Below are 13,211 nucleotides of genomic sequence, written 5' to 3'. Positions count from 1 at the left end.
GAAATGAAACATGATTTTATGACTTAAAAAAATAAATAATTTCCTAATGGAATTTACATAGGGACAGACCATACTGATTGCCATTGACCACGTAGATGGACTTTTGTCCTGTTGCAATGACAGGACGGATTTGGCTGGTCCTAAATGCCTACGCTGCAGGCAGTCCTGCCAGAAAGACGCATTTCCAGCGCTGAGCCCTGGCATCCCTCAGCGCCTATGTGACAGACAGAAAACATAGTGTGTCCCCACCGGAGCTGCAGGTGTAACTCGAAGTAGCATCAAGTTTTCCAGCTCAGCTATGGCCAGTGTGATGCTGGAGCATGGATGGGTACCCCAGGGCCAGCAGCCCACCCTGGTTGTCCCCAGGCCACCGTGGGTGGGGGGGCATCCCCGGGACCCCCGGGAGGGCGCCAGGCTGGGTGGGCTGCCATCGCCCTGTGGGGCTCCGGGTGGCAAGCCAGAGCAGGCTGCCGAAACTTTTATTTTACCGCGCTGAAGCTGTTCCTGGTGAACTTTCTTGAGGCTGCTCTTCCCCTGAGGTCTCCTGTGAAGGGACGTGGCTTTCTGTTTGTGTTGGCTTGCTTGTGGAGGGGCCGGTTTCGCTCACACCGCTCAGACCCTGCAGGGCCAGCCTGTCCCCGTCCCTTCTTAAGGAGGGCAGCCACTTGCAGGCAAATGCTGCCTTCCCTCTTCCTTTGGTACAGGGCACATGAGCAAAATTAATGAACCCGAGAGGATTGTTCACTGCCTCCCTGTACACTGTGTGCAGAGGGTGTGCGCATTTAGGGGGATAGTCATACGATTCTTTAAAAAAAAAAAAAAAGTACTAAAGTTCGGTCTCTCCTTTAGCGATGCAGCAGGGGCTGGAGTGCGGAGCCATGTCCCTGGGAGTGTGTTCTGATTGCTTCTTCAACTTCTGTTTATACAATTTTACAAAATTTTGGCAGGAATCAAGAGCACATACCAGGGTGTTGGCTTTTATGAATCCCATGGGATGTGAAAGTCAAGCTGACTGGATGAACTTTGGTTACATATTCCAGACAAGCACAATGACTCTATTTATTCAGACTTGGCAGCCAGAATGCAGATTGACTCTGTGGGTAATAAATTTTCACAGCCACAAAACTTCAGCGGCAACCAACCTGATCCCGCGCAGAAAAAATGCATACAAGGAAGCAGACTTGGGTAGCAAAAATATGTTAGATTATTATTCCATGTATGCGTACCAGTCAGTTAATTTATTTGGCTATTGATTGACATGAATTGCACAAATGATGCCAGGGATCTTTTTCCCCTTAAAGGAACTACTTTCTCTTACAAAATTTTCATACTGTGAAAGGACAAGTAGGGGAAAAAAAGAGAATTGTTCATATTACAATTGACAATCTCCTCTTAATATTTCACCCAAGACTGATTTAAGTTATCCAGTGACCTCTACGGAGAAGAGCAGTGTATTATAATGGGACTGTTTCATGTGCTATGCCACACTTCAAGGAACCAAAAGGCAATAACCACTACAATTCAGTACTCTGAACAATCTTAAGTACAATTTTGACATCTTCATGCTACAAAGCTTCAGATGCTTTCTGGGAGAGATGATGATGAAATTATTACTCTATGTGTTATAAATCAAAATGAATTGGCTCTTTAACTTGCAGATTTATGTTAACTACCTTGGTATCTGTTAATTGCATGCTCTTCAGATATTGATTGGGGATTAAAAAGTATATTTTCTTCAATCTGTGTGATGTAAAATATGCCAACAGGAAATTTTCCCTCTGCATATTAGATCCTATGATCACTGCCTGTAAAATTAAAACGATCAGTTTAAATGGATAAACTATGCTCATTAAAGAGGAAAAATACATTTATGTAATTAAAATTAAGAGACTAATATGTGTGGATAATGTAATTACTGTGGGCGCGCACACACTCAGCTCAAACCCAGCCTCTTTCGCCTCTCCTGGGTCTGTGAATCTCACTACCTTAATTGCTGACTCAGAGGGAAGGGTTGGGAATGCCTTGCCCACTGCTGGTCCCGAAGCTCTTAATCTTGTCTCTGTCTTGCATTTGGCCTCCCTCATCCATGGCTGACATTCCCTGGGTCAGTCATAGCCCTCCAAACTCCAGCCCCGGGAGTGCGGGAGCACCTGTCCCCCTTTGCACTGCTTCGGAAACTTTCTGTTCGCTGCTTGGCAATTTCAGACACAAACACAAAAGCTCCTCCAAAGTTTTCAAAGTCGTTCCCCTAAACTTCCCTGTTTAGAAATGAGCAAAATGAAAAGCTTCCCAGTTCTTGTGCAGCTCACCTTCAGCTCTTTAAGAAATTGGACTGCTTAAATGAGTCTGGATGCTCAGAGGTTAATTAATTGTGTAAGGAATATCTGGGAATCGCTCATGTACTGCTCCTGTCCCTTCATCTTTGATTTCTTTCTTTCCTGTTCCCAAGCTCAGGAGGAGATCTGAGATTAAAGAGCCTCGGAATTAGGAAGTAAAAGAAAATGGGTTCTTCCACGACATTTAGACACAGATCCATGTTGTAATCTGGGCATTTATTGGCAGAGGGGGTCTGTGTTACTCTTTTTTTGGGCCTATTTCCTGCTAGGTAGATGGAAACGTAGTGTTTAATTTATCCAGCAGGCATATTTATTTAGGATTGTTCATTAAGCAAACCTGCAGGTCTCAGCTGAGGTTCTGCAAAGCATTTTGTATAGCAGGAGCCAGCCTGGGTCTCCAGGAGATTTTTATCTGTACAGTCAAGTTAGAAAAAAATGTGACTAGGAAAGGGGACCAAGTCACAAAGTAATTGCCAAAGGTTGCTCACCCTAGGGCCCGTGACGAATAGAAGTGAGTACTGGGATCTCAGCTCTGCTCTTTGCTGCGTGGGTGGCAAACTCTGTCCTGGCTCTGCGGAGCTTGTTCGAGCACCGAGGTGAAAGACCGAGGCTGTATCAGGCGTACCTTACAGCTCTGGTTACTAAACGAAGACCTTGCGTAGCATACATAATACTGAGCATCCAAGTGCACGAAAGATGTTAATAATTGTAAGTGGTAGCGCTAAACTGAAGGTACCATGTGTGCACACCCAAACGGCAGTACTTTTCCATGATCCCTTCTCCGCCTAAACCTACCAACGTTCTCTTATCTCCTGCATGATAAACACTTTCACATGTCCTTTTCTGCTTGCTAGGAAGCAAACCAGAATTTCAGCTCTCTGGCTCTGCCAGTCTGTTCCACACTGGCATCCATTACGCAGGATCCCGTCTCCCTTCCTACCCGAAGGACAAGCCATCTCTCCTGACCACTGGCTCCCCCCTCCCCTACCACCCAGCCCCTCGCTGCAAGCACCAACGGCATCTTGGTGTGCTATTGTTATTCTTCAGACATCCCTTCTGTCCCTCACTTTACTTTGCCCTATGCTGTCGATGCGCTGTATTTTAAACTATCTAGACAAGCAGGAAGAGTAATTAAATGTGAAGTGTTGCAGGATGAAAGACATTAAACAAAACGAAATTGTATAAATATGTAAATAATTGAATCTATGTGCTGAATCTTCTTAACACCAAGAAGCTTTGCTCAAAATAGGTGAAATAATGGTCTAGTATAAATATTAAAAGGTTTTGATTTACCTGTTGTTTGGAATATGTTGTAAAATAGAGATTTCTAATAACAAGAGTTAAAGAAAACCCTGGCAGAGCTTCATGCCTACATAGCTAGAATTATTTGTCTAAGATCCTGAATTTCAGAAGTCTAGATAGCTCCAGTTACCCTTGACTGAAATAATCACATTTGAAGTCCATGTTATATCCAGGTCTGGATCCATCTGTGAGATGCCACCAGGGATAGTACTGCCCTCATGCTCCGGTGAAGGCACAGGACATGCATTTTCGTGCAAGAAGGAAGGGAATTGGCTCTTGCCCTCTCATCCCCAACCATATCACCCATGTCAGTATACTGAGAAGGAGAGAGCGTGGCATACCACCGCTTGGCAACGAGGCACTCGGCTGGCCATGGGAAAGTCAAGATCCAGCCCTATTCTAGTGAGTACTTAATTATTTAGACAAAACATAGCAATGTTTTAAGGAAAAATAGGGAGACACCTCCCCCTGCCAACAAAACTCAGCTCTCCTGACACATGGAAAACTGTGGCTGATGTATCTGCTCCCAATCAGGTAGTTAGGGGTCGTTAAAACCCAGGCAAGTGCCCTAATTGCTGTGTTATGGAGTGAACCAAATGCACAGCCAAGGCTTTCTCTCAGCTGTCCTTAGCTTTCTTAGCACACATGGGCCACACAGAGACAGGACCAAAAACGCTCAGAGGAGAGGCAAGAGCTGGGGGGATGCCAGAAGGGCTCTAGGCAGGTAAGAGGTAAGCAGCCCAGAGGCTAATCCCTGGGGCCAGCTCATGATTGCAAGGTTTGGCCCGAACCCTTAATCCAGAATTCCTGTTTCTCCCCTCCTTGGCTGCTCTTTAAAACCAAACAAAATCAAATCAGAGGAGACTGATACAAAAACCTTCTGGGTCACATCAAGGTAATAAATCAAGAGCACTGCAGACTGTTCCCCACCAATCCAGCAGTTAGCACACGTGGGCTGGCTCCGAGCAGCAACATCTGTTACTTCAGTTACAGTACTGCCGTGTATTTTGATAACCTTTATGTATGTTTTGAAACAGCATTAGGAAAATATTTGCAGTAGCTCAGTCTCGACATGAAACATGCTACAAGTGACATGTTAGTTGTCTGGTTCTTACCTGGTCAGTCTCTTCTTCGTCGCTGCTTAACTTGAGGTCATCTTCTAGCATCCTGGAAAGCAAACAGTAGAATAAATTATAATTTACTAAAATGCTCTAGATCTCATGTTTTCTCTAAGCTACTGTAAACATTTAATAATTTAAATAGAAAGAAAATATATTCTATCCCAGTAACTCTGTAGATGTGACACTTTATAATTTTTTCTTATCCAGTTGCTATCAACTAACTTCTTAATTCATTTCCTACTATTACTGCCTAAGGGAAAATGTTTACTAGAATAATAATGGATTTTGCAAAGATTCTTGTTATTAAAATAACTGACAAACAATTTTTATATGCTAAAAATAATATTTTTGATGCTGACAGGTCAGTAGTCTCTCTGAAAGGAAAATCTTGCTCCATTTGGCTTTGAGCTTACAAAACAGAAGTAGATATTTACACTGGCAGTACTGCAGCACAAAATAAGATTCAGTGATGTTTCCCAAAGGCCATTTTTACTTTATTGCATGTTTGATGTAAAATTGACATTGACTGAAACAATTAAAACTAAAATATATTGTCTCAGTGCACAAGAGTAGCCACAAGGATTTCACTGTCATATAAACGTAGAAAATAATGCAGCTTTTCTAATGGGGATTTCATCCTGCCTTCCCATATCCTTTCCTCAACTTGCTTAAACTGGCTCACAAAGAAGAGGAGTTTGTTTTTACCTCCATGCATTTTTTTTAAAAGCTAGGGTTAAGTAACCAGCAGTTAAAGGAGTTGAAAAGGTGCAAAGATTTCCCTCAGTGCTTGAAAGGTCTTAAAAAATGGGACCTATTTTTAAAAAATGCGTCTGTAATAGTAATAATAATAATAATAATAATAATAATTCAGAAAGTTGCTAATTTTTCTTGCATTCTGGGAAAAGAGAATCAGTAATTTTGTCTTGACTCCAGAAGAAAGCTTGGTGAGCAATTCAAACACATCCTGTGATGTGGGTGGTCCCCGGAGTGTAAATATCTCAAGAAGACATACGTAGTAATTTCAAACCACCTCCTTGTACTTGTGCCTAGATCTTCCAAGAGCGTGCCTGAAAAGCGTGACTCTTACATGGGCGACATGGTGTGCCGTGTCTTAAAAGAGCACCGAGCCTAACCACCCTCCCCTCAGCTTCTCGCTATACGTACAGTCCCTGCCTGTTGCTGCCGTCACAGCTGCTTCCCTATTTCCCCGCGGCACCTTTCGGGGAACGTAGGTGTATAAGAACAGGATCGGGGGTCAGAGCAGAAACTCCCACTAGTTCATCTCTTAAAGACTCTTGTCTTGCTTTTTTCCCACATTTCCTTCTACTTGTGCCAAGATTTTTCCTCTATAAAACCAACATATCAAATTCAGCAAAATCTCATTGCAATGCAGACACCGCAAATATATAGGACACCCATTGAGTTAGAGGGACTTGACAATCTCACAGCAAGACTTGCGCGTGTTTTATCCAGAAATATGTCCACAGGCAGGAAAAAGCTGGTTCTGCCATTTCCTGAGTCAGCAAAAACTCTGGTGGCCGTATCAATGCAGCCACCGGCCAACCTAACAAGCCCTTCTGAGAACTGGGCAAATGGGACATGTACGAATGACATGGGATATAGCTCCTAGGAGCTAAAATATGTCAGAGAGGCAAAGCTTCCTGTGAACATTGCTAGATCCACATTGGCTTTGGATCCCGCCACTTACGGGGATCCAAACAATCTTATAATTGCTCCTTTTTTTAGTCAGATCTGTTTAGGGCATCCCTGAGAAAATACTGCTTGAAAATAGAAAGCTCAGCTCTGGGATTGGGCACTATGTAATTAAATGTGATGAAATCTGCACTGATAGTGATTTAACCAGAGAGAGATGTGCTTATTGTGTGAAAAGCGGAGCACCTAGGGTGTCACTGCCTGCTCTCCCTTGAGTTTGAGTATGTGAATTTCTGCTAGTGAGATGGTAGTTAAGTACATTATTTAAGATTTAGCAATTTAGCTCTTCTCCTAAATGGAAGTTGGAAAATCAAAAGTGTATAATGAACCGTTCTAGGTAGCTCTATGTATTTATTAGTGTCCTGGCTTTTTGTATCAACATAACTCATTGTGAGTCTGTGATTAGAAGCAGCTACGATGCTTTGAAGCCTTCACGTTGTGTGGAAGTGTGAGTGGAGCTAAGGTCAGGCACCAGGAGTGCAAGCAGGAACCATCCATACAAAAGGAACAAGAAATTGCAGCGCTGGCCCATCAGCCTCTCCTTGCTTGTATGTTTTAGCCCGTCTTTATTTTCCCTGTCTGTTTCTCATTTCAGAAGCGCTGCTCTCCAAGAAAAGCACTGCCTGCCTGGGGCTCGCGGCCCCTTTCGGAGCTACCGTCAGCGTACAAACAATCTCCTAACACTGGGGATAGGACAAAACAGGTATTCATAAAATGCTTGCTTGCTTGCTTGCTTTTTTTCCCTAGAGTGGGATCTGGCCTGCCTGATCCATGTATTTGTCACAAGGATGTATCAGGTTAAGACAGCTTGCCAGTGTAGAGGTCTACTTTGTAAAGGCAGGAGCTGTACAGGTATAACTTCCATGCCTAAAAGTCTTCACTGGTTCCCAGACTGCTTTCACTGTCAGGTGAGGCCCTCAGCCCCGACCTACGAAGCTACAAGGCAGAGCAGGACACGCTGTCACCAGCGATGTCAGCTTCGCCTGCCAGCAGTGCTGGAGAGCGAGGCTCCTTGGACACCAAGCATCTCTCACAGCCCAGGCTGAAGCACACCCTGAGGGAGGAGGAGGTATTTGTGTTATAGGGACGCCAGTTTGCAGTAAGCATCTTAAGGAAGCTAGATCAATTTTGAGTCTGGATGCTTTTGGGGAACACTTCTCAAAAACTCATTTCCACCATGACAACGACGACAGTTAAAAGAAAAAGTCTGCAACTGGACCAGCAGACCCCACTTGAAGAGAGGGGAGAACAGAAGAGAAGAGAAATACTTTAAGCTCACAAGAGGCATTACATTAATTTGTAATTTATCTGAAAAGCACTTTGGCACAGATTCAGCACAGAATGAGCTTTGGTACACCCTATGTTAGCAGAGCACTTCAGATCATGTTTAAATCAACCCCTGCTCAGGATGGAATTTCTTTACATATTCTGGCAAACTCGTACAAAGACGGACAGACAAACACATACAAGCTCATATACAAACACAGCCTTTTCAACACAGCCTATCTATCTATAGCTATTTTCTATAACACCTTTTTCAGAATACGCAAAATCCAGGCCAGTAAGTGACATTGTCCATGGGCTTTAAGATTTTTTGAAACAGACTTGGCTTTGATGTGCTCGGGTATGGGTAAAAAGATAAGTAAATATAACTTTGTAAACAAAAGCTAGAAAAATGAAGTGGTACTCGAAGCAGCTCTGAGAAACACACACCACCACTTAGGGCTCCTGCACTTGAAAAGAGCGCATACAGTCAGGAGGTTCACTTTGCAGAACCTAATTACACACATTTAGTGAAACCTCTGTGAGGTCGCGGAGGCAGTGAGGGGTAGGAGGCTTGGGCGGGAGCGCTCACTGCACTCGAATTAATGCATTTGTTCCTTTCTCCACAAAGAACATGACAGGTAGAGACATAATGAAAGGAAATAAGGATGAGTTTGGGATATTGAGAAATGCCTCAGCAAGCCAGCTGGGTTTCTTTCTCCAGTAACCAAGTAAGGGGTTGAAGCCTGGGGTGCTGGACCACTCAGTTACAGTGGGAAAGGAGGGGGGCGAGGGGTTACTTACATGCAATGGCAAATAGACAGGAAGTCTTCTAGAGGGCATCGATATCCAACGTCTGCTAATTTCAATGTGACTGCGTGCCCAAATCTCCTACATAGCTTATCAGAAAGCCTGAGCTGTTTTATCTGGGGGCTGCTCACTGCATTGGTTCAGTAGGCTACCGAGGTGGGGTGACCATGTGGGGCACTGCAGAGGGACCCTGTGGGACTCCTGCTCATCTCAGCATGTCGAAGGGCCAGGAGATGCTTGTGATCGAAAGTACTCAGGGTTTGGGATGAGAGGTCGTCACAGGCTGCCCGGGAACCACTTTGCTTAAAGGGAATGGTCAAGTCAAGACTTGCAGCTTCACTGTTTTTTCTGTCTGTCTTTTTTCCTGATTTGTTGTTGCTGGAAAGTCAAGTCCCAAGCAAGGATTATCTTCAGCCCCAGCCAGAGTCTAGGGGATAGCAGGACAACACCTGGTTTCCCCTCTGGAAAGTAACATCAAGTTTCAAGTGTGAGGGTAGAGTCAGGGCCCAGGCCAAAGATTTTTGGGTTTGAAAGAGCTGGAGGAGAAGGAGCTGCTGAGGAAGGAGATGTCGATGGTGCGGTGTGTGGGGGAGGCGGTCTTCAATAGCCCGTTGAGAATCAACTGCAACTTTTAACATCTGGAGCCAGTCTGAGACCCTTCCAGTGTAGCCCTACTTAGGAGGATCTCTATTTTCTTCCATGGTGAAGACAGAGCCCCACCCGGGAATTATCCTTCACAGCTGCTGATGCACAAGAAAGAAGCAGCAGGCATCACATCTTGCATTTTACTTTAACCTCTGATACATTTCATGTTCCTTGGCCTAATGAGTTCTTTCCCTCCCCCCTGCAAATTACTTATTGAGGTGTAAAACTCTCAAAAAATGCCTCTGTGGTTTTGTTTTGTGATTAGAGAGATTCCTGTGTGGCACGTAAATCAAAGGACAAGAAAAGAGGCCCTGAAGATTTTCAAGAGAGTTTATGAAAATGAGGGGCAAACCCCTCCTTGTGTCCCTCTGGTGGTCTAAGCTACTTCATGAGATATGGTCTTCATGATAATTTTGATAATTAGAACAAAAAAAATCAAGATGGGAAAGGAAATATATTGATAGAAATTAAATCATTAACATTAATGCTTTAAGAGAGAACATGCCAATGGTTTGCAAGCCTGGGGCACAAATATATATATATTGCAATTGTCATTTAAATAAATTCAGAAGTCACCATCTTTGCAATTTGTGAAAGATCTCATGAATGTGTTAATCTGATCAAGTATATTGTTCCATTTTAATGCTAGGCAGCATCTCAGTCAGAATACCGTGTTTATTACGGACTTTTGTGATTTCTGCTCATTATGTAGGAAAGGAACTTCAGTAGTGGAAAAATACTTTGATTTTAGCTGAAGAGGAACCCCACAAAGCAAAGAGTTGTGATGAAATATGAAAATCAGATATCTAAGTGCTCATTCAAATTTATGCCACCACAATGTTGCATCTGAATGAGACTGGTTTTGGAAAATTATCTTATTTTTAATGCACAATATTGACATTTTATTTTCTTTGCCATAAATGCATAGTGACCTTTCAAGAACTGGACATTAGTTTCAATATTACCAGAAACCCAGAAAGAAAATAGATATTATTCCAAGTAGCAGTATGCTAGAAGGCTCTCAGACCAGCTCCAGATGTTTAAAGTCACAACTGATGCGCTGATATAGGAGAAGAAAAGTATTGCTTCGCATTGTAGAAAAACAAAACAAAGCCTTCCTGGAGGCACAACACTGTGCAAGACCTTTAACTCTTGTTCCCAGCAAAATGAGAGAGAACGCCAGGTGGGAATCTGCTGTTCCTATCCAGACTGTGCCCTTATGCTACTGGGATTATTTCAGCTACGAGTGCTCACGTACGTAATATGACTTAAGCTCCAATAAGACAAATGTACCTTTGGTTTCTGGCTGTCTTTGGTTGCTTTCTAAAAAAGAAATTCAAGGAAAAATAAGCCTGGTAAGAAGCATGGAGAATTCATAAGAAACAGATGAACATGTTTCCTTCCTTGAAAAAAAAAAGAAAAAAAAAAAGGAAACTCATGTTGTTGCTATTACCTTGGTTACTTGCACATAACAGATGGCCAGTTATATTGCTATTTACGTACAGCCAAAACAGGTATTTCAAATAGCTTTGTTTACTAATCCTAAATATAGGAGTAGCTGTTTTTATACAGTAGTAATTTTTAATTAATTAGATTCTGATTGCTGAAATTATTTTTCACTTTAGTGCTATAACTGATGCAAATGTTTCACTTTAAAAAAACTCATGCATTTATATTATCTGAAAAGTGTAGTATTTATTTGTGTTTTATACAAAATAAATTCAAAAGCTTATGGATTGAGGTAAACAACTAGATCAAGAGGATATTTTATAAATGCTGTAACAGAGCTTGCAGCAGGCTTGTAAGAAAGACCTCTGCGAGCACTGCTTGCAGAATCTAAAATTCACTCTGAATACATGGTGTTTAAGTTGCAAAACCCCCTCAACAAACAGTTTGTGCAAGTTCTGCTACACAAAAACATGTAGGAAAACACGATTATATAGAATACCATCAAATCTAATTAAAAACAGAGGGAGAAGGCCAGTAAAATCAGGCTGGTGAAATATTAATGTACTTAATGCTGGAATGAAGCATATATATCAATGTGAGATTTAATTCCAGAGTGTAGAATTTAAATGCCTGAAAAACGAACTCAGTCTATAGAAATAGAATTAGCAATTCCAATAAAAAATAGATGCTCTGAAGGAAAAGTTTTCTGTCCTTGGCTTGAATCCATCTAGGCTGGTCTACACTGCTCTCCAAAACCATTTAAACTGGCTAAATGCTCTGCTAAATTCCCATTACACTGATGGTCTTATTAGAAATGCAAGGCAGTCCTCTCCGAATGATACAGCCATCACTCTCTCCTATGAGCAGAAGTTGAACCAGGGTTTCCTCTGCAGCAGCTGCCCCAGTGAGTGACTGTGTTTGCCCCAGTGATGTTTTCCCCCTTTAAAGAAAGGGAGAACAAAATGCAATTGAATCATACCCTGAATTTTCTAACTCCTTGGCAGGGTACTAAGAAAATGACCCACACTCCACAGCGCTTCCCGAGAATGATGTTTGGGCAGAAGGACCCAGAGTACCTCCTTAAAAATGGGAGAAATTCTTCGGAAAAGCAGGGAAACGAACTCACGTGAGCCCACTCCCTGAGCAAGGAAGCCACCTAAAAATGCATGAATACTCAGAGAGAGAGAAGAGTGATGAGCGATGTACGGGCAGCTCACTCCTAAGCACCTGCCTAAGTAGTCCAATCACTCTGAGGACTTACCAAAGTTTCATGGTTAATCATGCTCTGTGTGACAGGAGGAAACACATTTGGGGAATAAAAGTTTCGAATGCGCTGCTCGCAATTTTCCAATCCATTTCTTGCCTCCATGCCCCTGTTCCCCCCAGGCTCTCTGGGTGTGATTAGCAGTTATTTACTAACTCTCTCCCTCTGATTTCCTAGCAATTGCTGATGCTGCCATCTACAAAATATTCATTTCAAATGCGAAATGAAATAAGAGTGCATGAACTGCACTACCGCCTTGTGTGTCAGCTGTTGTGGCAGAAATCTTGGGGAATTTATTGTGTCTGAGACAGAACTGCCACTGCCAAGTCTCCCCACTGAAGGTGCAGCATCTGATTTTGTACTCGGTGATTATTTCCTTACAAATAGCCTCTTTCTGCCTAATCCCCAGCATTATAAGCCTCTGTCCTCATGCTGGAATCATCATCTCACACATTTTTATTCTCGTGCTCCCTTGCAGATGACTGCAGTCATCTCTATAACACCGACCGTCCATTTAGCAACATTCATACCCGAGGCTGTGGTGGTGTTTATCCCTGTCTCGCTGGTCTGGCAAGGGAAATGAAATCGTTTAGGCTAGAGGTTCTCAAACTTTGCTGTGCTGAAATGAGAAGTGTCTTGTGTCATCAAAGCGATGGGAAAAGCGGCAGCTCTGTGTCCCTGTGTGATCCCCCGGGCCCTGCCCTGCAGGCAGAGGCTCACTGCCGGGCATCCTGCTGGCGCTGACCCCCGGCTGCCTGCTCACCGCCATCTCTCAAGCGTTTTCAGAGTTGCAGCTTTCCAGGGTAGAGTCCCCACTTAAAAACATTCCTTGTGCTGGGATATACACCTTTGTGTTGGTTTCTTTCAAGCCTCCTTTGTTTAAGTGAGGCTGAATCATTAAATTATTCAGACTATTTGATAACTGGCTCCAGCCTCACTGTTTCTTTCTCTGTCACCCTCCACAAAGTTTTACCATCAGTGAATATAATTTCCTACCACGTCCTAGTTGCCAGCTCCTCACAGAATGAAATCCGCTTTGGTTGATAAGAATTTACATTTCTTTCCTTGAAATTAAAACATTGAACACAAATAATTATGCTCTTATCCTTCAGTTCCTTAGTGGTATTAAAGGAACCCCGTTTGGGCTTCCCCCAAACTTTGTGTGCAGTAGGAGGTGCCAGGCGACCTGTCCATAAAACTTCAACTTTCTTCCTTGGCCTTTTGGCATATTGCACTGCCTTAGCTGTCTCCTGGCGTTTACCCCACATTTCGAGGTACATCACAAACAACCCTCAGATTTTGGTAGCC

At 43.1% G+C, this 13,211-nt stretch overlaps 1 protein-coding gene across 1 annotated transcript in view; it reads right to left on the bottom strand.

Annotated features, from left to right (window-relative positions):
- AFF3 (ALF transcription elongation factor 3) overlaps nt 1-13,211 on the bottom strand; it is a gene marked incomplete at both ends in the record, with an annotated part of 329,270 nt that overhangs the window by 88,818 nt on the left and 227,241 nt on the right. The window contains one exon of the mRNA XM_082337877.1: nt 4,754-4,805. Coding sequence (XP_082194003.1) covers nt 4,754-4,805 — 52 coding nt within the window. The remainder of the gene's footprint in view (nt 1-4,753; nt 4,806-13,211) is intronic.

This window comes from Platalea leucorodia (genome assembly GCF_965183815.1).
Source record: "Platalea leucorodia genome assembly, chromosome: 2".
In the NCBI taxonomy this organism is placed as follows: Eukaryota; Metazoa; Chordata; class Aves; order Pelecaniformes; family Threskiornithidae; genus Platalea; species Platalea leucorodia.
This window is presented reverse-complemented; position numbering and strand designations above follow the sequence as displayed.